The 25,742-nt window shown below is 41.7% G+C and overlaps 3 protein-coding genes and 1 non-coding gene across 8 annotated transcripts in view; 3 read left to right on the forward strand and 1 right to left on the reverse strand.

The window, feature by feature from the left end:
- Positions 1-3,502, forward strand: part of ccdc167 (coiled-coil domain containing 167) — a 209,928-nt gene extending 206,426 nt beyond the window's left edge. The window contains exon 5 of the transcript XR_013507440.1: positions 3,490-3,502. The gene's annotated coding sequence lies outside the window, so the exon portion shown is untranslated. The remainder of the gene's footprint in view (positions 1-3,489) is intronic.
- The window catches only part of LOC139926156 (testis development-related protein), a 404,183-nt gene that overhangs the window by 370,455 nt on the left and 7,986 nt on the right, over positions 1-25,742 (reverse strand). For 2 of the 3 annotated variants that reach the window (XM_071917766.2, XM_071917764.2), the window contains 2 exons: positions 23,170-23,285; positions 19,385-21,362 (listed from right to left, as the gene is read on the reverse strand). In XM_071917766.2, the coding sequence (XP_071773867.1) occupies positions 20,921-21,362; positions 23,170-23,285 (558 nt within the window). In that variant the 3' untranslated portion in view covers positions 19,385-20,920. Of the gene's footprint in view, positions 1-19,384; positions 21,363-23,169; positions 23,286-25,742 lie in introns of those variants that run through there. The other variant, XR_013507442.1, reaches the window with a different exon arrangement.
- On the forward strand, positions 205-18,233 carry fbxo25 (F-box protein 25). 3 transcript variants are annotated; one of them, XM_071917741.2, is made up of 11 exons: positions 205-259; positions 707-883; positions 10,564-10,667; positions 13,139-13,188; positions 13,325-13,417; positions 13,539-13,632; positions 14,539-14,723; positions 14,957-15,139; positions 15,684-15,827; positions 16,820-16,846; positions 17,270-18,233. In XM_071917741.2, exons 2-11 carry the CDS (start codon positions 756-758, stop codon positions 17,357-17,359), a joined length of 1,098 nt encoding a protein of 365 aa, XP_071773842.1. In that variant the 5' UTR covers positions 205-259; positions 707-755; the 3' UTR covers positions 17,360-18,233. The 3 variants fall into 3 exon arrangements, with proteins under 3 accessions (XP_071773842.1, XP_071773841.1, XP_078146008.1); XM_071917740.2 differs by lacking the exon at positions 16,820-16,846; XM_078289882.1 differs by lacking the exon at positions 17,270-18,233 and having other exon boundaries at positions 16,820-17,231.
- On the forward strand, positions 22,376-22,448 carry trnav-uac (transfer RNA valine (anticodon UAC)). Its single transcript has one exon. It is a non-coding gene; the product is annotated as a tRNA-Val (tRNA).

A 25,742-nucleotide genomic window follows, 5' to 3' on the forward strand; every position in this document is an offset into this window, starting at 1 on the left:
ATCGCCATCACGTGCAGGAAAATGCCCCAACAAAACAGAGAGGATAAAAAAGAAAGTGATTGACAACGGCGGGAGCAAATCCACGACGCGATGCCGGGTAGCAACAAGATAAATACAAACGTGTTGTCCAATCACAGAGCGCCAAGGGGGCGGTGCCACATTCCACTGTACGTACTATGTTTACTTCCGTCAATATCTCCAGCAGGGCAGAGGAGAAGCAGGCAGGAGCGATACAACAAAGGAGTCGCTCGCAATAAAGGTTTGTTTAGTCGTTTCGTATTAATGACTACTTATATTTTAGTGCGGTTCAGATCCTTTGTTTTGTCCGTGTCATGACTATCTGTGTTGACTTGCGTGACAGCTTTGTCTTACCTGCTTTTTTTTAACGTTATGCCAACCTAACCAAAACCAAAAAGGCTTCGACATGCCTTGCCAACGCTAGAGTCTATCCAGCTTTTTTAAAATTATTTAATTGCTCTATATACGTCATGGTTGTTGTCATGTGTGCTATTATAACAGTTTGGCTCAGTATGCCATTTTACATCCGAATGACTACACACACAGAAGAAGCATATTGTTATGCAGCCAGGGAAAAAAATTTTTTGTTCATTGTCAGTGATTGTCAGCCCATAATCTGATATTTACATGTAGGGTTTACAGATTCAACCCAAAACATAATTTAACCGTTGCCTGGTTGACCCTCCAGGTGTTTGGAGTGACAGCGACCCTCTCTTCGCACGCTCCCCGGCTGAAGGATGCCTTTCTTGGGCCAAGACTGGAGGTCGCCAGGATGGAGCTGGGAAAAGACAGAGGAGGGCTGGAAGAGGATTGTGTTCTTTGGACACGAGTTGGGAGACAACAACAAGGAGATAGACCTGAAAGGGTAAGAGCACATTCTATTTACCTTTGTCAGTCACACCTGGAGCACCCTGTTTGTTCAACAGTTGTTACTGGGTTTAACCTACATCCACTATAGACCACTACTGTGTCCATTTCTCAAACTTAAATAGCTAATGAATCACTTCATTAGCAGGTCATAGGCATATTTTCCTCTAATGCTTTGTCCTTTACCAACTGACTGTATAATACATGTAAAATATTTTACAATCAATATTATTGGGACCTGCATTACAATGTAAAACGCATTATTTGCCTAATCTCTCTAGATAATGACCTAATTCAGTATTTAGATTGACAAGTACTTAGTATTATTTCTTGCTGTTTTTTTTGTGGAAGCAGCCACTGCATAGTATATACTTTACTTAAAGCCAGCTAGTGTCATTGAATGAGCACATTATGGATCGTCAACATCGCCACACTGTTTCATAATATTGGATATTGGTTTCTTTGTTTTCCATAGACTGAACAGGGTTGTAGCTGTGGATCTGACTGACAGCTGATGGAATGTCAATAGGTTGCATGCATTTCAGGACATATCTTGAACTGTTTTCTGAACTAACGCACATAGTATATGGAGAGCCTGGAATGAGACATCAGTCACATTTACAGAGCTCAGCAGTAAACATGTTCAAAGTAGGCTACTTTTATCTCATCCCCTGTTGCTTTTTTTAAAGGTAGTGTTCCTCCTTTATAGATCCAGGGACTGTGGTTATTATAATAACATGAAACGCAGCTGAATAATTAACCTTCCTTTTCAAGGCATTTTTTTTTTGTTTAGCCTCCCTTCTCTCTCCCTTTTGACTAGAATGGCTTTGAAGTCTTATGTCATTCACTCATGATTGTTTTGCTTTTTTTTCAAATTCAGATTCAGAATTTTTTTCAGATTTTTTTTCATCATCATGCCAGTCAATGTATAAGTAAGGACAAACAGGCAAATGCAAAATTAAAAACTTTAATATTTCCAAGTGCTTGTAATTACAGTATAGATTTCTTTTATCTGAACCCTGGATCGAAGGTTGCTTAGAATGAAATCTTACTAAAACCGATGCAGCCAAGAATAGAATAGATCTCATTAGCCCTGCAAATGGACTCTAATGATTGACCAGAGCTCACCGACTGCCAAGGCTCACTGTGTGTTGATCTGGTTGTCAGACGCCTTCCAACTTCCACAGACGACCTCAAACTACTCCTGACTGTTGTATCCTGACCAGTTAACAGTGGCTTTAGATGGTGTGTTTGCCCTTAAAGCAAGAGCACTGAATGGTCGGGAGTGCCCCGGCCTTCAGCGGATGGAAACAGTGGCACAGTTCATTCTGAACCATGCTGCACTGATAAGGTACAGAGTAGGAACGGAAATTGTCCAATCAACTGTTATCAGGGCCATAGCAGAGAAACGAAGTCTTTGATGAAGTGATTTGCATCCGGTAATTGCAGCCTGTCGTCGCCACAGGGGCGTCATGGCAACAGACAGACTTGAGTATAGGGCTGAGTTGAGATACTCCGAGGGTAATTTCACATAAGGCAAACTCATCAGTGTATCCCATTAGAGTAAAGGTAAATATATGCTACAGCGTTCAAAGTAACATTCATTGAGGTGGATGTTTTTGAGTGGACATGTTAAATGTCTATTTTCCCAGTTTAATAATCTGCGGTACTGAGACTGGTTGTATTTCTCACTTTCTGAGAGACTTTCTGAGAGAAATGACTCTGCCAGATTCTGAGTATCATCCCTTCTAGAAAACAAACACACATATACATGCACAACACACATACACTCTCTCCAAAAAGTATGACCAAACTGGTGTAACGTGTGAATCCTGTCTTAGGAGTGTTGTCTTTCAAGGGGAGTGCCACCCATTTTAAGACTTTACATATGCTATTCCTCTGACCCAGGACAGTTCAGTCAGTACTTGTGAACATACACCACTCTGTTCTAAAGCTAGACATTGGAGGACTAACCCTTTGACTTTGTTGACTCATAAGATTTTTGTGAGTTCTTGCACCCAAATGAGGTTTAAATTCTGGTTCATACCTGTTAGCAATGCCAGAATATAAACTTAATTTTGGTGTGACAACTCAACTTAGCATCTTATGGCTCCACAAAGTCAGCGCCCCATTCATTGTCTATGGAGCAGCCCCTGATTTTACAAGCCAGTGGCATCAAAAAAATCAATGGTTTTCTCTGATTTCTAGCTTCAGAAAAGAGTGGCGCATGTTAACAAACATCAACCGGAGCACAGTAATAACATATGTGAATTCTTAAAATGGATGGCATTCCCCTTTAATTTCTATGACGAATGCTAACAGTTTATAGAAGTACACAAGAATAGGCCAATAGCTCCAAGAATGTTCAAACAATACCTATTATGCCTTTTTTTGAAATACTGTTGCTTCCAAAAGGCATTCGGCGATTCACCACTGTTTGTTGGGAGGGGTTGAACTAAAAACAAGTTTGGCTATTTCAGTCCCTCTGGTCTGTATTAGCCTATATGAGCCCCTGTGGGCAGACAAGGTTGTCTCCCGGCAGGAGAGCTGGCCGTGTTATCTGCAGGAAACATGTACTGACTGGCGGTGAACAGCATCAGAAAGGGAAAGATGAGGGGGTTTCCCATTCTTTCTTTTTATTCTCTCTGTCTGCTCATAATACATATGGTGTGTTTGTGTGTGTGTGTGTGTTTTTGGGTGGGTGGGTAGGTGTGCCTGTTGCATGAATGTGTTTGTATATTACAAAAGGGCATCAGGCTACCATAAATGCCAGATTGGTTCAATGAGGCTTACTGTTTATTTATTTATATGTGACTGTAGTACCCTCTTTTCATTGAATTTCACAGCAGTTGGCTACAGTATTGAGAGGAATCTCCGTACCAGTTGGTGATATCTCCCTCGTTCTATTGATCAACCAGCGGTACCTCACAGTACCACATTAGCCCGTGAGCACGCCACAGTTTCTTCACAGAAAGACAAACAATGACACTGCATCACACAATAACCAATGACATCATCTCTTCACACTGGCTGTCCTCCAAGCGCTTCCTCACGCAGAAAGGCTGATGACTTCATACAGTACTTTTGGCAGACCAACACATTTACTCGCTGAAAGAAAGATAGCGCTATGACAGCCACTGGCATGATACAGAATGGTACATTAGTAGTCCAGATCGCAGCCATTACTAACGCCACCAGACCTGGGTCAACTAGTGTTTGCAAACACTTTTTATGGATTATTTTTTGTCTGCTCAAGTGCCAGATAGGTACCAAAAAGCTGAGTGGTGTCAGGAAAGTACTCAAACCTCAATTGAATGTACTTTTCTGTGACTGACAGTTTATTTGACACTATCTGATATCGTAATCTCCATGCATCTGACACTTTAAGCAGGATGAAACAAATGCTTACAATTATAAATACTATTTGAATGCTACACTTTCCATCTCTCTAAGAGAAGAGCATATGAGGTAACTTAACTGTCAGCTACATACAGCCTTCATCCTCATAGCTCATAGTGTCTATATTTCTGAATATTTTTAGATATCCAGAAAGGTAGCTGAGCCTTCTGTTGCTATGTGGCTCTCTTGAGGCTCTTGCTCCGTATGCATCCTGTGTGAAATGCTAGGTTATTGCATTCCTGACCTGTAATTCACTGTGACAGACTCCTGTGTGTGTGTGTGTGTGTGTATGTGTGTTTGTGTGTATGCTTGTGGGATTGGATAAATGGATAGAGACAGAGGGATTACCGTAGAGCTCATTCATCCCATCCATTTGACTTCACAGACCCCACTCAGACACGCAAAGCCAAGCCTTCGCATATGCTTGAGGAAAAAGTAAATTAGTTTCTCCATCCAGTAGCCTATGTGTTGACTGAGTCGTTTTGGCGAAGAAATTGTTTCCCCAGCTTCTGCAAGCTGATGAACACAACTCAGCCCCCTGCATTTTTTCTTGATTGGAATAAATGCCCTATTGTATGTACTGTAGGCCTATTGTGTGAGCAGAAAGTGCCCAAACCAACCTCAGTTGGATATTGGTTGAAGCTAAGGAGCAAGTAAAACAATAGAATCCATTCGATGTATGAGCAAGCACATTCATTCTCTGACCTTATTTTTATCACTCTCCTCTTGTCTGTGGACTCTTGTGGGATCAGCTGGCAAGTTGAACACCATATAACACCATGGTCTTAGGTTGCAATCTGGTTCATTTCTTCTCACTAACCATCTTTCTTGTCATTTTGCCATAAAAGCAGTCTGTTAAAAATGAAAAGAATATGACTTCATACTGAGATCTAGACTGTTCTCAGGTCAGGCTAATTTTTCCAGATGCTCTTTTACATGCTCTCTATGAAGAAACAACTCCACCCACTTCATTTTGCTCTTATGAAGTGTTAAAATGTGTAAGTTGCATTGATCTAATTGTGCAAAAGTAGTTTTTCTCATATGGACCAAGCTTACCTCCAACCCCACAGACAACTAAGTGAGCGGTAGATATCCGATCTGCATTATTTTGTATTTGTGTGCCTTCCTGTTTCTGTGTGTACATTTCAGTGTAATCAAGTCTGGTTGGTTGGTAGTGTTGCCAGTCAGGTGCTCAACTTCAGCCAATGGATTATTAATGCATGGGGAGTCAATTATCAGCCCAGTCCAGGCGCTTTGATCAGCCAGTCAAAGGTCATTAGAGAATACCTCTATTTACAGAGTAATAGATGTTGATACAGATCCCAAATTCCAGCAGGCTTATTGACCATGGTACAGATGGGCTTCATTCAGGCTACATCAGGCAAGGCAAGTGTGGCTGCAGCATTAAAGGAATAGTTCAGTTCCTTTTACCTTAATTGAAGCTTTACTCCATGTACCTGCACTAATATTGGTTCATCAGAGCACAACCAGCATCTCTCTCTCCTTTCAGGCATCAATCTATCTCTTATTCTTATTATTCTTATTTTGTTTTAACATAATTTAAAGGAAATTAGGATTAGATACACGGATGACAATAATTTTTTGGCAAACTAAACATGTTTTTCACATTACATGCTTTTAAGCAAGATATATTTTTGAGAGGGTTGAGGGTTGAGGGTTCCGCTTCCACCGGCGTGTCGTGTCCAAGACATAATTTTCTCCTCTGAAAAATTTGTTTAGCAATACTAACAGATTGTTCAAATTGTTCACAAAGCTGATGCATAATATCCCAGTGTTATTACTCTGAAATGCTTTGGACTACACAACCAAACTACTTGCCAAATGTCTTCCACAGAAGTGGAAGGATTTCAGTTAAGTTTTCTGCATTATATTCTTTTCATGGTTTACCCTTTTAAATGAATAATAGATCATCTGCAGCATGTGGTATTAGTCTGTGAAATATATTTTTTTGCAGTAGAGAAAAGTCATTGCTATTTCTCTACTGTAATACTTTTCTCTCTACAAAGAAGAACATTGCTGTCCTCATGCCTTACACCTTCGCAAGCATATTTTAGGGATCTGTTTAGGACAATGCTCAAAAACTTCTAGACACTACTAACACGACATTTATATTACGGAAGGCATCATAAGTGCAAAGCACAGGGGACTATAGTGTGTTGACTTTGTAGTCGGAGCCTCAGGTGTAAACAGGATAAACCTGAACTACTAACACAGATGTTGTGCGCATGGTTTTTGTGTGTAGGTCACTTTAAGCCGACACTTTTGAGTGTTAACTTCGGCTCAGACAAGCATAGGCCTAGCATGCATTCCCTGAATGGGCTGCTGCATGTTGTCAGGCCGCCGGCACACAAATTACACAGAGAAATGAAGAGAACACACTCCAGGATCGTTGAGGAGCTGACCACGACATAACACAACTAAAACAACAAGTAGCCATCCACCGCACACATGGCCTTGATTTATACAATTTATAAAGCATTTATATTCAGTGTATTGAAATACCACACACATACATACACCTACACACACACACACACACACACACACACACACAGATAAACTATGTACATAAATACATACATACATACATAAATACACACTCCATTCCTTTCTGCCTCTTTTAGAGTTAATTTCAAATCACTCATGGTATGTACAACATCTGTCAAGTTGAGGTCAGCTGCCAAAATGCTAAGATCCATCTCATCTAAGATGGTAAGACCACTTGACCAGACAGGACCACTTGATTGCCTTAAGGACCTCATAGTGTTTTGCCTGTTTTCTGAGAAATCACTGTCTGACAGGTCAGTTTTGTCCGAGCGCCGGTCCTTCAGCCACTGATATTCCTTCCACCTGCGGTGTTTCCTCCGTCACAGCAGACATTGTGATCCATTCTTTTATTTTGTCACATCTGCACTATTCTGACTCCCTGTACACTTAAGACAGCATATTATCTGCAGATTACAGTAAACCCAAAATGCAGTAGCCAGATTCCTGACAGGAACTAAGAAGAGACAGCATATTACCTCCATTTTAGCTTCTCTCCATTGGCTACCAGTGTAATTAGGATTGATTTTAAGATTTTATTGATCACTTTTAAGGTATATTTTGTATTAGCATCTAGTGAAAGCATTTAATCTCCTGTGAGTCCAAGCACAACCTGAGATCCTCTGGCAGCGCTCTTTTGGTCAGAGTTTTCTCTATTAGTTTAGTTTATTAAGTTTATTTGTCAGGGACCATGTGCAAAAGAGAACATTGATCTCAGTAAAGAGAAAAGATGCTTTGCACCAGATTATAGCTATTTGCTAATTTCCATCTGCAGTCCCAGGGCAGGTCGACATAAAATACAACACAAACAATACAATAAATTACAGAGTACATGTTGAAGTACAAAAAATCACATCTAGTCACATCACCACATTTCATACACACACTGCACAATATGTGAGATCACATTATGCTACTTTGAATAATAAAATTATTAAACTTTGCTGTGAAAAAAAACTAAATTAGTAGTAGCAAAGTAGTAGACTAATGTAGGCATGATTGGTTATTTACAATCCATTTCTTAGCTTCGTGTGAGAAAGTGTGGAGATCTGTACAGAGTTTCAGGTCAGTGGGAAGTTTGTTCCATTCCTTTATAGCTTTAAATGAAAAGGAGGGTTGAGCATAGGCAGAGCCTCTTTTGGGAACTCTACACTCCCCCCTTGAGGTCGACCTCGTAGTCCTGCTGGTGTTCTCGGAGCAGAGTTGGACAAAGATCTTCAAGGGTGGGGGAGCGGCATTGTGGATTATTTTGAACACCATACGAATATCTGAATACATGATTGCATTTTCACAGTTTAACATATTATATCGAGAGATTATGCGGCAGTGGTGATATTGTCGTGGTTTCCTGTCAAATATTTTCAGGGCTTGTTTATGAAGAGACTCAAGCGGCTTTAAGGTTGTCTTGTTTGCCTGAGACCAACACGACATACAGTAATAAAAGTGAGAAAAAATCATTGCATTTAAGAAGATCTTAGATGCCTCAGTTGTAAGCGAATTTCTGATATGTCTAAAATTGGCTAGATTATATTTCAGTGTTTGGCTCATCTTTTTTATATGTTTCTTAAAACTCAGAGTGGGATCCAAAATAACACCTAAGTATTTGAACTCGTCAACATTTTTTATTTTTTGTCCATTTACAAAAATGTCGGGACAGTCACCATGTCTTTGTTTGTTAGAGAAATACATAGTCACTGTCTTTCCAACATTTAAGGTTAGACAGGAGTCATTTAGCCACGTTGCAACTTTGTCCATAGCAAGTGAGAGTTTGGCAGCAACATGAGCTGCATCCTTGCCATGTGTATATAGGACTGTATCATCAGCGTACATCAAAATCTCCACTCCATCACATGCAGATGGGAGATCATTGATGTACAAGCTGAATAACAACGGTCCTAAAATGGAGCCTTGAGGTACTCCCATTGTGCAGGCTTTTGAAGGTGACAGATCGTCATTAATCCGAACACATTGGGTACGACCTGATAAATATGATTTTATCCAGTTTTGTGTATGTAAGGAGAGTTTGTAATTAGACAGCTTGGAGAGGAGTATATGGTGGTTTACCGTATCAAAGGCCTTACGCAGGTCAAGAAAGACTGCTCCTACCACCCCACCTTTGTCCAGATTGGCCTTAATGACCTCAATGAAGTAGCAACATGCTGTTTCGGTTGAATGTTTTGACCTGAACCTCCTAGCCTCCTCTCCTATTAGGGCCTCTGGGCTCTGGAACAACCTGTCCGACAAGATAATGTGTACCTGACATTAGCCAACTCACTGTCTTCTTTAAATACACATTTAAACTCACTTTTTACGCAAGTTGCTTGTACTTGAACAATGGTCTTTATGTTGTTTCATTATTCTGTACATTATTATTCTTTTTTCTCCTTTATTTGCGTGATATTGTTCACATTTTTATTAACTGCTCGCAATTCTATTTATCTTGTAAAGCAGTTTGTAACTCTGTTTTGATAAGTTCTCTAATCTAAATATAGATTATTATTGTTATCATTGGTATTAATATTGGTATGGGGGGGTGGGGGGGGGTTGAGTGCCTTTTTATTCTTGTATTCTCTTATATTGTCAATATATAGGCTAATATCAATAAAGGATCCCATTACCTGGATGGCTGAAAAATGTAATGTACTCCATTTTAAATAGTTCCATTTGTCAAACAAATAACTAACCTGTATATATCTAAAGTACTTTGTGTCAAAGATAACATAACTTAAAAATATAAACAGTGCTACACTGTTCTGTTTGTTGTTGCTTTTGTCTACAAGGTGAAGAATAGAAATGAGACTCCTTTTACAGAGAAATCTGCTTTTCTGCCCCTCTGCCCTGCTGCATCTCTCTGTGCTGTCAGTCTCACCTGTATCTTTACATCGTTAAATTGCAGCCTTTGACATTATTATCTACTCTGTTTTACTGCTCAGCAGCTCCTCTGGTCCAGACTGTCTTGCTCCTCCTCAGGACAAGTCCTTTTCCTTCTTTGAAAATATTTTTCAATATTAATCTGGATTGAGGGAGCAAACATTCAGAGTCAGAGTTAAAAAGTTAATATTAACGTTATCAGTCCACTCAGTGGATACTGACTAGCAGCTAGGCTATACAGCGTGCTAATCTCGGAAACTCAGTATTCCGAGTAACGTTAACTGTTAGTCCTTCTTTTCAGGAATTCAGTCGGCCGTCTTTTTGGCATGGAAAAAAAATATCCCTTGCGTGTGCAGTGGGAGGCGAACAGACGGGTCCAGAGAGAGAGAGAGAGAGACCCTGGAGGGGTTGAGCGAGGGGAGATTGTCCACTAACGTTAGTTAATCGATCTCGGATGGCGTCGTTCTCTCGCACGGATGAAAAAATAAAAATAAAAAATGCTAAAATGGGTCGCCAAATATACTTTGGCGGCCGTTAATATACCTGGGCAGCCCGCCCAAGTAAAGTCTATGTGTGGGAAACACTGACTTTATTGATCCCTGTGGGGAAACTCCGCTTGCAATCCTCAGCAGGGTGTCGGAGTGCAGGGTGAGCTGCAGAACAGCAACACCGGGTATTCACTGACTTGTTCCAGGACACTTCTGCAGGGTGGATTCTTTACGGGGCTTGAACCCAGGTGTCCTTAACCATGCAATTATCTTGTATTGAAAGCCTATTGGTCACAGACACAGTCATGCAACATTATTTACTCATTCCTCTCATGTCTTCTCTCTGTCTAAACAGGCTCTGCAATGATAACAAAGAAAAGCTGTTTGTTGAAGATGTGTGTGACCTCACCACCAAAAAGAGGAAAAAGGACTTCTACAACAACAACACCAAATCTCAGTGTGAGTTGCAGCAGCACATTATCTCTGTGGTGGCTATGTCAGAGGTCTGTGGTATGAAAATTAAAGGCCCTTTGTGGAGAAAATGGCCAAGCAAAAAGTAGAGTGCCACCTGTTGTAACACTGACTACTGTGTCCACTGTAATTTATTGGACTAAAGACATCTTTTCACCCTGGAATTTATTACCCGAGATTTGAATATGAAAGTTGACAGTAGCCTATGTGACAGCTAATTGTGAGTTTTATGAGTAATTCAAAGTATTACATTTGTAATGTTTACAAAACACTGGTGTGAAACAAACCTATTACACTATTTCACTTCTGCTTGAAAACGTGGGCCTTGCAACTTTGGGTTATGCATGTGTTGATAAAGGAGGTGGAGCATGTACTGTAGATCAAGGCACCGTCCATGCGTATGTGGGCCTGGTATGCAAGTATGCAAGGTTCTCCAGGGAATCCTTCACCGGGGTGCAATAGGCCCTTTTCACAAACATGGCTGACGTACTTCCACAGGGTATAGATCGGTTCTCACCATTGCCAGCAATGTTAAAGAGTGAATTTTCTGTCGCCTCCGACTCCATCTGTGATCACTTATTTTGTGTTTCAACATGGCGTAACACAATACAGGTGTTACCATTGACATATCTTTCTGTTTCTGTTGTCAGACAACTGCGCAACTATAAAAAAGTGATTTGATCGAGGGTCACAAAATGCTAACTGGCTAACCAAGGCTGACAGTAATTTCTGTGCTGTTAGCATTTTGTGACCCTCGATCAAATGACTTTTTTATAGTGCTGCAGTCGCCTGACAACAGAAACGGGAAGATATGTCAAAGACAACACTGTATTGTGTTACACGCTATTTTGAAACACATTATAACTGATCACAGACACAGTCGGGGGTGACAGAAAGCTGGCAATGGTGAGAACTGATCTGTACACTACAAAGACGGTGGAAGTGGAAGTACATCAATCATATTTGTGAAAAGGGTATATCAGTTACATTGTCATCGATAGGGGAGGGGGAGACATGGGCTTTGTGGTTTTCGTCACTGATTCAGAACGGGCAGGTAGAGAGGCTGCTGTCAGAAGTGCCTGTTTTTAAAACGAGCGCAAACTCCATCCAGCTGGTGCATCACCGCCCACCTGGGAGCTCTGAAACAGCACAACACAGCGTGAAACCACGGCCCAATCCCAATGTCCGCACTCACAGACTCACGGACTTTGACGCGCGTTCCCGACAAGTCCGTGAGGGTTCAGGGCTGGTTCACTGTGAAATCGGTAAATGCGCGAGGGCTCACTGGCGGACTTTATGAGCCCTTTATGCAGACTTTCAGCAAGTCCGCATTTCTGTAGACTTTGCTTGAGGGAATTACCCACAGTTCATAGCGTTTGTGACGTTAATATTCATGTATGTGGAAAATTTCTGCCAATACACCCGATACAAAAGAAAAAAAAAACATAATTAAGGAAAAATAACCACAAAAAAACAATTAACAAGAACTTAGAGAGAAACAGGCATGAAAGGATCAAACTACATGCAAGATACAGTTAAAAGAGAAAACATTGCAACATTAAAACAGAATAGACAGCTCGTTTGAGAAAAAAGAAAGTTAAGTTTTCCTAAACGTTTAAGAAGGATGTTAGATGCTGCTAATATAAGCAGCATGTAATATAGCCTTTCTTATGTGCTTATTTGTGCTCATTAAGCTTTATTAAAAGTACTGTTTGCTTTCAACGTACCTCCTACTGTTTCTTTTTTTTTTTTTAACATATTTTACATATTGTAATGAGGTAGTGCAGGTTAACCTCTAGTAGAGTATTTTCTACATCCATTAGCACAGTATAAACTTTGCAATGTTACAAAATATATACCTAGGGCTATTTAACATTATTCATCAACATTTTTCTCATTTTAGCTTACTAATGCTGTTTAGACAAAAGCGCAAACAGTAAATTACAAATTGATTAATTGACGGGAGATAGTAATGTCTGACGTCGTCAAGGTAACACGTGATGCCACAAAGTGCTGTCCCATTCCTCCTATAGCATTTCGAGCCCTCATGACTTCTCGCACTCAGGCACTACAGCTGCGCACACAGGTGACGTCAGTTAAGTCTGTGAGGGCTCAGGGCTCAGTCCATAGGGGGGACGTTGGGATTGGGCCCACATTTCCTATTCGTTGTGATTGGTCGGCTCCCAAAACATGTGGACCACGTCATGTGCGTTCTTCTAAAAAGTTGAACCTTGCGGCTGCTACCTATTAGTACTGAAGCAAAAAAGACAGGAAACAGTTTGTTGTGGAATAGAGTGAACAAAGAAAGTTCTAAAGTACAACAATACTACAATTCAAACTCGTAAAGAACATATGTACAGTATATGTACACCAAAACCTTCTTTAAGAGGTACAAAGGGAGGAGGAGAAGTTTAGCAGCTATACCCCAATAAACACTGTTTTTTCTCTTCCTTCTCCAGTCGTTTTCAGGGATAAATGGATCTACGTGCAGAAGGGGAGCACAAGAGAGGTGAGCGCTGGAGGTGTTTATGTTGTGACTTGACCTCATGAGTGTTCGCGTGGAGGATTTATTGGCTGTTGATGGAAACAGCGGGGTTTGCTTGAATCAAATAACTCTGTATTAAACTCTGTGTCTGTGCACACAGCGACACGGATACTGCACACTCGGTGAAGCCTTCAACCGCCTAGACTTTTCCAGTGCCATCCAGGACATGAGGAGATTCAACTATGTTGCAAAAGTAAGCAAATGATCATCATGCGTCTTCATAAAGAATCCTTTTGAAATTGTTGTACCAGTTCTACAAGTGACTCTGTCTCTCTCTCTCTGTCTCTCCCTCCTTCCCTGTCTCTCTCTCCCAGCTTTTCCAGCTAATAGCGAAGTCCCAGCTGACCTCTTTGAGTGGAGCTGCCCAGAAAAACTACTTCAATATACTGGAGAAGATTGTCCGGAAGGGTAGGAGACCCAAGAAACAGAGAGATAGACTTATTACTTACTTATACTGTGGACATACAGGCAGACAGCAGCCATATTTATTGCCAGCCCCAGCATCCTCCCTGATGTCAGAGCCTGTTAGTCGACCCCAGACCAATTCTTAGTTTAGGATCGTCCTACGTTGGTAAATGCAGCCTCATATTTCACATTCTCTCCATCTCCCATGCCCTCAAAACCAAATGGTTAGGCTCTGAGCAGCCAGAAGACATCAGGTTTCATGGTACTATTTAGTCGTGGCACTCCTTCTGGAGCGAATGCCTAACCACAAAACCAGCAGGACCAGTGCGCTCCGTCATTATGGGGATGTGTTGCCGGGTGTATCAAAGGACAGATCTAGACTGAAGTCCATTCAGCCACACGTATCTGGCAGGGAATACTTGGATTCGTTTACTTTGGTTTGTCTTTGGCTTCAGTAATGGCCTCAAAATACTACATAGAGTTGTCATTTCAAACTGCGGTCAAGCATTACTTTTTTTTTCATCAGTCTCTTCCAATAACCTTTTGTTTCTTTTCTTGTTTCTATTCTGAGGATGCCTGTGTGTCTCCCAGACAAATATAGGCCCTGCTCAGTAGTGAACTTAGTAGGGTTTAGTAGAGAGAGGAAGAGTTTTTAAAGAAGCCTTAGCCTTTCCATAGCCATTTCCTGACTCTCGTTCCTTAAAAACACAACAGTCATAAGTCTTTGTTAAGACAAATATGGGTTCTGCTCAGTGAGGAACTTGGAAGAGGAAAGATTTTTTTTGTCTTATTATTATTATTATTATTATTATTATTATTATTGTTGTTGCTGTGTTTGTATGGTCATGTTTCAGCTGGTCGTGGTTGTTGTTTATTTGCATCTTATATGTTGTTTTTGTTGGGCTCTAGTCCTGGATGACCACTACAATCCACGGCTTATCAAGGAACTGCTGCAGGACCTGAGCTCGACTCTGCGGAGCCTGACTGTGGGTGTGGGCAGGTCTATCCTGGTGGGCACCGTCAATATCTGGTTGTGCCGGCTGGAGAACATCCTCAGCTGGCAGCAGCAGCTCAACAACCTGCAGATCCCCAAGGTAGAGAGCGGATGGGCGAGGGTGTGTGTGTGTGTGTGTGTGCATGCATGCGCGAGTATGTGCATGTGTGTATCCCTTTTATCCTTTCCCAAAACCTGTTTCAATGTATGAAGCACCTCTACACTCCACCAGCTGAGTTCCACACTTTGTGTATTCCCTGTACCTAAACTTGTCTTAAAAGGAGGCGCAGGCTAAGAAGTGGAAAACCACTGTCCCAATTATTCTCTCCTCAGCAAATGTCCGATGGCGCGTCGTTCAGCGACCTGCCGCTTCAGATGCAGAACAAGATCCTCTACAAGTTCTCAGATGCCAATGACATCATCAACCTGGGACAGGCCACATATACTCTGCAGATCCTCAGTGAGGACAGGAAGCTGTGGAAGAAGCTTTGCCAGTTTCACTTCTCAGAGAAACAGGTGAGAGAATGAACATACTTAACCATGAGACATGGATGAGCAGTAGTTTACAATCTGCTGCTGAATGTTTTTAAAGACTGATATACTTCAAACTTAAATATTAGCTTACGGTCAAGCATCAATGATAAAGTTCTCATTCGAAGTACAGTAATTGATGGCTGCCCAAGAAGGCTGCTGAGTAATTCCTCCCTTGACCACTAGAGAGCAGAGTTGCCTCAATTTACTCCTTTGTGGGGGATCTCTCTCTCTCTCTCTCTCTCTCTCTCTCTCTCTCTCTCTCTCTCTCTCTCTCTCTCTCTCTCTCTCTCTCTCTCTCTCTCGCACACACACACACTCAGAATTGGTGTTAATGTGAAATGTCCTTGATTTATGACATTTCTCTCTAATTACACTTTTAATAATTACTTTCCTCTCTCCTGGGTTTTTAGTTGTTAAATTGTATCAAACTGTGTATTTTTGTGCATATGTGTATGTGTCTGCGTGTGTGTGTGTGTGTGTGTGTGTATGTGTCTGCGTGTGTGTGTGTGTGTGTACGTGAACACAGTACTGTAGGAATTTGGTCTTGACTGAGAGCGACAACGTGGACTGGAAGCTGATGTACTTCACCTTACAGAAGTATTACCCCAAGAGGGAGCAGTACGGAGACACACTGCACTTCTGCAAACACTGTAGCATCCTCTTCTGGAAGGTAAACGAGGAGACACAACATGACATAAGCCTCACCAGTAGGTGTCGTGGCACTGCAGGGCACTTTGGCATAGAAGAAATGGCTTCTGCACACTCAGGTCGATGCAAGTTTTCATTTATTGGTTAAGCTTTCGCTCTAATCGCCTTTCACTGGCATCCAAGCTGTCAGCTTAGTAGAAGTCAGAATGTGTGTATAATAAATGAAACCTGCGCTGTGCTGCATGTGCAGAAGAGATGTTTCTCACAGGCCTTGAATGTCTCAGGTTGTACGTAGGTCAGATCTGAGAGGCCGCCTATGGGATCAGGTGTCATCTTGGTACTAGAACATGCTGTTATTCCATGACCAGACAGACAAAACATCCATTATCGTTTTGTAGACTCGGTCAAAGTCTCCACAATACTTTGGTCCAATCACACAGCCTCTCTCACACTGATAGCAGTGCAAGTCTTCTCTGGACGGCGGTGAGGAAGAGGGTGTGAGAGAATAATGAAAATCCTGCCTTCTATCTCTGCTTTCAAAAAAAATAAACCTTGATGTTGCCTTTGTACTTTGACTAACTACAGATTAATTTACTCTCTAAATTCCTGAGGCCAACACAGAAATGATTTGTTCCACTTTCAATACAATGCTCTAACTATTCATAGGGGATAAACAAGTTTCTGTGTGACGCACATCAGTACTTATAGGCTAACGCTAATGCTAACGGCTATGTGCTAATTATGCTAATCCCTACTGCCCATGGACAAAATGGTAATCTGAGAACTCATACATATATGTGTAGGGGTCAGAGGTCAAGTAAATGGCTTGTTTGCCCTCAGTGACACAGTAAACCTAATTTACAGGAACTATTTACTGGAATTATTTACTAGTCACAACATTTATATTATCCTCCTTGGCTGATTCCTGACACTCTTTAACCTCTGACCTCTCCATGCTTCTCTCCCTTCCTTCCTGGCTCTCTTCCTGGTCCCCCTTCTCCCTGATTCCTTAAGGATCGCCACCTGGCGTTATTATTCAAGGTACTTCCTGTCCCATCACGCCTTTCTGTCTCTTCAGTCGCCATTTTTGTTTTTACGTTGCCCCGACGATCTGATTTTATTTTTCTGTGCGTGCAGCTTTGTCTTGTACCTTTCTCTCTGTGTTTCACTTCATGGCCTCATTTTGTGCTCTAGGAATGTTTAGCAAGCGCTGCCATCCTTTCTGCTGGCTTTTTAATGGCCTCTAACTGCGTTCTTTAAAACATTTAACAGCTTGTTTTTGTTGGGTCATAAATTCCTCTGAATGTTCCGTTCATGTGTCTGAAAGAAGCTGTCAACTGTCATTTTGTCTAACGCCGTTTTTTAGCCAAATGTTTCTCTGTATCTACTAATGTTCAATGTACTACTTGAAGTTAGGTATCCTCTGTTTTCCTGTTAATGATTTGGGTCTCGACTGTGTTCCAGGACTGCGGCCACCCGTGCACAGCCGAAGATCCAGACAACTGCCTCATGCCCGTCTCTCCCCAGCACTTTATCGACCTCTTCCAGTTCTGATCCTCCATGTTGTCCTTCAAGAGAAGGACCCGTTCACCCCTCACTCCCAAGTGAAGTGCGTGTATGAGGTTTTGATGTCTTTTACCCAATTACAAAGGGCTGCAACTGAAAGAAAAGACTTTTTCATGTTTTTGTTCCTTACGCACAAATGTTTGTCTCCGTGACGAGAAGAAAGGCAACTCAAGACCGAGGAAAGAGAAAATAATATGTTTAATGATTTTGAGAATGTCGGAGATGGGTAAAATGTAAAAGACTTTTTCATGTTTTTGCTCCTTCCGCACAAATGTTTGTCTCCATGACGAGAAGAAAGGCAACTCAAGACAGAGGAAAGAAGAAAAAAAAAATGTTAAAGGATTTTTAGCATGCTGGAGATGGGTAAACTGTATCTGGGGTTTTGATGGACATGGGGAAAGGTGCACATTTATACCTTGGGAGAACAAATTGACTAATTTGTTTAATGATTGTGTAGTTGAGGGGGTTGAGGCTACTCTGCCTGTCGCTTTGTTTTGTTTTGGTGATATTCTTCTGCAGTAACTGAATGCATGTCAAGTGTAAGTGCAAGTCTCTGTTTACATATATTGTCCTTTGTGAATTCTTGCTGTGCTCTGTGTACATTCAAGGCATCGACACTAAAAGAAAATAATGTAAAAAAAAATTGCGTTTGCTGTACAAGTTTTTACAATGTACTTTTGTCAGAACTGTCAAGTGGACAGGCAGGAGAAATGTAAAACCTTATTTATGGAAAAAATATTTTGTATCCTTTCTTCCAACTTTTGTAATATTCCTTTACCATTCCACTACTCTTGATGGTACTGTCATGACTTTTACGGGACAGGATCTAGCTATATAATGATTAAATATTTCTAAAAACCTGTCCTTGTGTGGTTATTGTGTTTTGGGGAATTATTTGGCCTTTTGTTGGTTATTGTATGAGGAGCTCAGTGGACACAGGAGCCAAGAAATGTGAACAGTCCAATGGGAATATCAGTTTCATAATTCATATTTTTCCTAGGGCCTCTGACACCCCATTCTGTACTGGTGACTAAGGACAACTCTATCCAGTAGAAACCAGACGAGCCATCATCAGACTTGTGTGTCACACTATAACAATGCAGCCTGGAGCTGCTGCTTTGACAGTGAAAGGGAGACAGACTGCAGATTCATAGAACTGGTCTGAACTTAAACATCCAAATTAGCTTCATATTATAGAAGAGCTATCAGTTCTAGGAAATATACCCATACTAGTAGAAAATCATCCTGGGTGCTATCACTGCTATGTTTTTCCATTGTTTCCACTTCATTTTTAGTGCTGTCCATCAGTGCAATGTCACACATTAAGAGGGAGAAAAGTCTCTTCAGCAAACTGTAGATAAGTTAAAAAAAAAAAAACCTACAGTACTGTGCAAATGTCTTGGGCACCCTAGATTTTGTTTTTGTTTTCTGCATTAGTGTGTCACTAGACTGCTCTTTATAGTACATTTTTTGATATTTAGAAACTTCAAACTTTCATTTCATTATTTTTGAAAGCATCTTCGCTTGTGTCTAAGACCTTTGCACAGTACTGTATATTTGCATGCTCAAATACAGAGATGTTCTCTTTTAAAAGGGGAATTCCATTGATATTGAACTCCACAGGTTGACCCTTTACTAAAATTAGTAGAAGATTAAATTGGCAGTCCCATCCTTGTACTAAGTTAAATATTCAGAAATTTTGGCACATGTAGATGTTTAACATTGGTACAGGAAAATTATTTTCTTTCAAACAACTGAAATAAAATCTTGAGAATTTTTTAGCAAAATAATGCTTAAATAATATTTCTGGTCGTTTTCCTTTCTGAAATGGCCTGAAGCTATGGAAGAGGTTGGCCGGCTTTAAAGGCCTTGTGATGACGGACTGAGGTAAACTGTTTCTGTTTTGGCCACAGTATCACTGTAAACCATCCCAGTGTTGAAAGCAACGTCCGGTAAACCAAAGCGTACATTCAGTTCAGACTGGAAGGTGTTGAAATAAGTAGAGCCAGACTGTCCGGGGTACGCCTTTATTCTGGTTGAGAAAATGCGACCCTGCCTTTTTGTAAATACAGGATACAGGCATCCTTGGCAGCGGACCCGTATCTGTGCACACTCTTGGCTGCGATGAGGCAGACTTCAGTATCAGACAGATTCAGTAAACAGATTCAAACAAAGAAAAAGAAGAGAAGAGAAGAAAAGGCCAGCGGCAAGAATTTTAACTATTTGCCCAGCCACCTGCAAGTGGGAAGCGTTAAAATATCAGAAACAATCATTGCAGAAACGAAAATGACTCTTCAACATCTCAGTCATATAGGCTATTCAAATACGCGAACACAGCACAAAAGATCTGACCAGCTTTTCTCAACACAAATCAAAGTCCGTTCAAACGACTGCTCAAGCACCTGCTGCCGGAGAAGCAAACGGCAGCCAGGGGTTCTGCTTCGTCGCTGGAAACCGGGAGGCGTCTCAAGGCGGCCGCAGCAGAAGTGCATGCTGGGAGGACGCGTGGCAGGTTTTTGGTCAGAGAAGGTGGTTTGGTCGAGTACGAATTTACAGCAAACACATGATGCAGTTCATCTGATAAGAGGCACATCACAGGTTCACGGCTTTCTTGACAAATAGTAGTCTTGGTATAAACATAATTTGGCTCTAATCTTTTCATCAGTACAGTTTATATAAATATCACTCAGCATCAGATTTATACGAGTATCATTCTATGACACTGGGGGGGGGGGGTTGCCTTTATTTTTTACACCACATAAGTGGACATACAATCATACATTACCCCCCATATGATCCCAAAACATCAAGGGGAACCTCAAACACAACTGCATAGATCCCCTCTCTCTCCTCTCACTCCCTCCCTCTCTCGCACACACACACACACACACACACACACACACCTAAAACTCCGGCGCCCAAAAAGATTTCATAAGCTGTTTCATGATTGCACAAAGCACTTAAGCCCATTATCAATGTATAAGTTAAGGCTTCAGACTCACATTCTTCACTCACAGGCTTTAACTGCATAGAAGGAAAAGTGTGGAAAATCATTCTAATATAAAGCCGACAGTAGCAGGCCGGTAGGTTTGCATAATTCCTCATCGACTCTTTTGGATTAACAGTAAAAAAAAAAAAAATCATTGTTCTCATTGCTTGGTAATATAAAATGTCTAAAGGCCAGTGTTTATCACAGTTTAAATGGTACAGTAGTGTAAGGCTTTCATGTGTTTTTTTCCTTCTATCTCATTGATTCAAGATGGCAACTCTGTCTCAAACTGGCAGCTCAAAGCCCACAGATAAACCTGACACATATTACGTCTTCAAGGTTTCTACAAAGTTAAAAATATAATATATATATGGTAAGGACAGACTTCATGTGTCTCGTTTCAGGGCTACACTACAGCTTCTCAACACCAGTCGACAGGTTTCGTCAGGAACTACAGAGACAAACAGGTATTTGGTTCAACTCTTCATCCTCTTGAACTGATGGAGCAGAGGCGAGGGGGGGAGGGGCGGTGTCTCAGGTCAAAAAAGGGGGCGTGGCTATTATTTAAACCCCTCCCACGAGCTCTCTGACACAATCCCTCGACTCCTCCTGCTGATGCCGGCCAGTTTGCCTTTGGCGCGGGCCGTCCACCTGACCGCCGTGGAATCCCTGGAGTCCGACAGGTTAGCGTAGCGCGACGAGTCTTCCTCCGGGCCCCGGCCGCCCCAGGAGGCCAGGCCCAGCGGGAGGCCCAGGGAGTGGGGGAAGGACACCGGCGAGTCCCCGGTCTGGCTCTTGGCCTCCGGGGCCTCGTCGGTCGCCGTCTCGGTCCCGTCCCCGAAGTGCGGCGGCTCCCAGCCCTCCATCTTCTCCAGCTTCTTGGCGGGCGAGATCTGCCTCATCGTCATGGTGACGCTCTCCCAGAAACAGTGGCTCTTCTCCGGCTTGTCCTTCTTCTCCTTCTCCTTCTCCTTCTCGTCATCCTTGATTTTCTTGTGAGATCTTGACCGTGAATAGAGAACAGCAGAGAGAGAAAGAGAGAGGTACATATTTTAACAAAAAGTTGCAGCATACCAATATATACAGTAATCAGGAAGTGGGAACTACCTTGACCACTCACATCTTAAATACAACAGGATACTGGAATATGAAGACATAAGAGGCAGGATGGGAAGCGGGTGTGTTTCAGACATCTAAACACTGCAGAGTGGAACCTTCCCCACACAGCGAGCCACTATATAGGAATTCCCAGTGGGGTGATTTATTTGGGTTTTCCTCTCCATACATATTCCACTTCCTCAAGGGGGTCGGGAAGCTGATGAGGGCTGGCGAACGCAACTCTATCTTATACAGTATGTAAACTAATATGAGTGGTTGGACATGCAGCCATTATTTCCATTCAGGTGTGTCAATATTTTTCCTACACCCACTTGACCAGTAATGGCCACCGAACATATCTCCATTAACATGATGTGATGTGAACGCAGAAACGGTGAACGCAGTCATGACTAACAGAAGGAGCAACGTAAGAGAACGCTGTGAAGGGACAAGAGACTAGAAAGATTACTGGAAAAAGGTTGATATGTGAAGGTTTTGAAGGCATTTGCCTGTCTTTCTATGTGTATGCATTAGGGTTCGAGCAATATGGGTTTTTCAAAGCTACCAAGATACCAACACCAATATGTTCTACCAATATTGAATATCAGATTCCGGATTCAGATTCCGCCTAGAATTGTATTCTTGGCAGGGTGAAAAAGCCTCTATAACAGCCATTAGGACATTATTTGACACTAAAAGTCATCGAAACTCAGACTAATGAAATTATTTTATGGTTAGGAGCTCCTTAATTCAATTCAGTGGTAATTCAATTCTGGGATACATTAGGCTTTTAAATGAAGAATGAATTTACAAAAACCTTGCTGAACTATCAAAATGAATTAATAAACTGTGCAAAGAAAATAAACTTTCATTGCAGGATTAATCTGTGTCTCTCTAGCTGTGGCCAGGGAGGAAGTGGTTCCATAGTGTAGCGGTCATCACGTCTGCTTTACACGCAGAAGGTCCTGGGTTCGAGCCCCAGTGGAACCAGGTCTATACTGTTGTGACCTGGAGGTTAAAATGACTTGTTTATAACCTGGAGATCACAGTGTTTGTTTCATGTCGACAGAACAGGTTGATATCTTGTTACTGTAAACATTTGCGTCTTTAAAGAGCATCTTCTTATTCCTATTAAAAGGCTTAGCTGATGAAGACGCACAGTGATGCACAGATGGTTTCACTACTGTTGACAAAATGCACTTATTGTAAGTCGCTTTGGACAAAAGCGTCTGCTAAATAACATAATGTAATGTAATGTAACCTCCATCACATCAGAGCTGGACGACACTGACTGACTGATATCTGATATTTAATAAAAGGCCAATATCAGCCTGATATATCTTCAAACCAATATATCAGTCTAACCCTAGTGTGCATGAATACTGGCTCTGACAAGCTGTAGTTGGCCTCTGTCCACACATAAAAGACATGATGATAAACACATACAACCTGTCCTCCACTCATAAACCCCCATACAAACCATGTTGTTTCAGATCATTGTTGAACCTAATCTAAACATTTATAGATGTTACATTTATTTATACAACTATTTTGTATTTTTCTCAGCCTGCCGTCAAGTTAACCGCGTCGACTAACATATTTATCTGTCAACAGGCTGTAAAATGGAAAGACGTAATAACTTCGTAATGCCAACAGAGACTGGTTGCTCCACTAAGGCCCGTGTGCATCAATATCCCGTGTGTAACCTCACCCTCTGCGGTCGGCCAGCTTGACCCCGGTCAGCAGGAAGTGTTCGTCATCTTTAGAGGAGAACATCTTCTTCTCCCTCCTCTCCTTCTTGGACATGATCTTCTTCACCTTGGCCTCCTGAGAGAAACCAGCAGACATGAGAAGCGTTTGACTTTGAATCGCAGAGCCAGAATGACGAAACTCATCTGTTGCACGTTTAGCTCACTATCTCGGATGCCTCTTTGTGAATGATTTATGCTCCCCGAGGAGGATGAGTTAATAAAGTCAACCTTACTGGAATTTAGAAAAGCAGCCTTGTGTTCAGATTGATGCATTATTAAAAGTCTATTATGGGTTTTTAAGGGGCTTCATGGGCTCTGGAGTCATGAAACTCGCTCTATCTGTAAATGTAAATCATGCAAATCTTCATGTAAAGGTACATGAAAATCACTAAAACTGCAGGTAGAAGGTTTTTCTGCAAAAATAAGCCTTTAAGTAAGTTTGTAATGCTATAGTTAATGAGTCATAATGTATTTGTGGCTATTAGGTATGGTAAGTTAGTCAATAGTAGCCCAATACTTCATAATGTTATACAATAGCCGTACGCCCTCTGCACATACAACCTACTTCACCATACACACAGGACAATTTTCTTATCATTGCTGTTGGGTGAAAACCTCATAACTCACAGCAATTTTGTCCAACTTCCACTGAAGGATTATATGCTCCTTTACAGGTTGCGGAAATTCTCTGGCCCTTGGGTTCATGAAACTTTTGTAGATAAAAATGTTTCATCCAGCAACAAGGTTTTCAATGCTTTGCCGGGCTTTCTTGTCAGGTCACTGTGACCACAATATCCCAAGGTTATTATCTGCGAATATCAAAATGAAGTCTTGCAAGTTTATTTTCAGGAGCAAGCATTCTGTTCTGTTCTGTTCTATTCTGTGTCTGCTGGCATTCAGAAAAGATTGATAGAGTACTGAGGGAGACAGAGAGGGAGTGAGAGAGAGAGAGAGAGAGAGAGGGATAGAGTCTGAGTGATGTTGACTTGGCAGTGCGTACACACCGCATTCCAGTGGAAGACCCTCCGCTCCCTCCGAACCCCCCGGACTCTCCTGTCACATCAGAATTCCTCCCTGCCCTCGCTGCTCTCCTCGGAGCGGCGGTGCCGCCCCGCTCGGCGATTACGGAACACAATGTTGGCTCCGCTTCTCTCCGCGCCTGGGAAGCCTTCCCAATGTCAACCGTCAAGGTCATAACGTTTACTCCTACTCACATCCGCGTCTGCGTTGCTTTGCTGTTATCGGGACATTCTCAGTGTGGACGCTATTGTTCGATGATGAACTGGCGACCCTTTAAACGGTTTCTTTCCTGCGATATTTTGCCTATAGAGGAGGTACTCAAAATCCTCACACATACACACAGCACAACACTCTCTTTTGTTCCAGACCAAAGGATGTGACAACACCGACAACAAACAAATAAGCAGCTGGAGGGGGAAGCAGTCACCTCACCAGCCACACAGGAAGACATACAATACTAAGAACTGTCTGTCCCGAGATCAAGCTTCAGAACTTCACAGTACATGGCTTTAAACAGCACAGTCTGTACGAAACAAGGGGATATACACAAGCTCTACATCGTCATCCAGCACACATAAACACACACACACACACATCTCTATGTCGTACACGCACACTTACAATATATGCATGTACACTTTCTCTCCTCTATCAGAATCCTCTCATGATCTCTTCTCGCACTTTTACTTTACAATTATGTGGCATTTGATCTTTACTGCGGCAGACTATGGTGTCTTACGCCAGAGAGATGCACAGTTGCTGATTAATGAAAACAACTGTCCTCCTCTTCTCTCCTCTCACCATCATAACATCCCCGAGGGCGAGAGCGCTGCCATTTTCCTGTGTGTTTATTATCATCAAGAAATATTCATAGAATTTCATCCGTCAGCTATTTCAACACACACACACACACCCCCATCCTTACTCTCGGCCTTACTCCCTCACTCACGCTCTCTCTCTGTCTCTCTCTCTCTCTCTCTCTCTCTCTCCCTGCTCCCCTGTAGTTCCCTGTGTGTTGCCAAGTGTAAACTGTGGATCAGATTTGCCGTAGTTAGAGCTTTGCAGAACCAGAGATGCCAGCAGAGATTGAGTGTGTTTGTGTCTGTCAGTGGTGGAAAGAGTACTACAACGTCCTGCTCAAGTAGAAGTACTGTTACTTTGCTGATATTTTACTTAAGAAGTAAAATTACTGGTGTAAAAAATCAACCTAAGTAAAAGTGAAAAGCAGCTCATTTAAAATGTGCTCACAGTTACTAAATAAGAGTTACTTTTTAGATTTTTTTAGAAAGGAGAACTTTGTTACATGTGATTTTTTCCATGCAATTCTAAAAGAACGAGAGGACAGAGTTCAAGCTTGACTATTTCCATTGGAAAAATTGGAAATTACAAAATAAAGTGCACAAAGTAAAGCCAGATTACTCTTCTCTTCTGTGCTGACTGCAAAGGGATCCATAATTTGTCAATTTACAATTGTCCAATTTGTGTTGCTTATGGAGAGCCACATAATTTGTAT

Source organism: Centroberyx gerrardi, chromosome 18, assembly GCF_048128805.1.
Source record: "Centroberyx gerrardi isolate f3 chromosome 18, fCenGer3.hap1.cur.20231027, whole genome shotgun sequence".
NCBI classification, from domain to species: domain Eukaryota; kingdom Metazoa; phylum Chordata; class Actinopteri; order Beryciformes; family Berycidae; genus Centroberyx; species Centroberyx gerrardi.

What these genes read in the sequence shown, in the direction of transcription:
- fbxo25 (XM_078289882.1), top strand. Translation starts at nt 756, where the DNA reads ATGCCTTTCTTGGGCCAAGACTGGAGGTCGCCAGGATGGAGCTGGGAA. An exon ending in AGAAGGGGAGCACAAGAGAG is followed by an intron (nt 13,189 to 13,324) that starts GTGAGCGCTGGA and finishes CTGTGCACACAG; the next exon opens with CGACACGGATACTGCACACT. An exon ending in GGAGAAGATTGTCCGGAAGG is followed by an intron (nt 13,633 to 14,538) that starts GTAGGAGACCCA and finishes GTTGGGCTCTAG; the next exon opens with TCCTGGATGACCACTACAAT.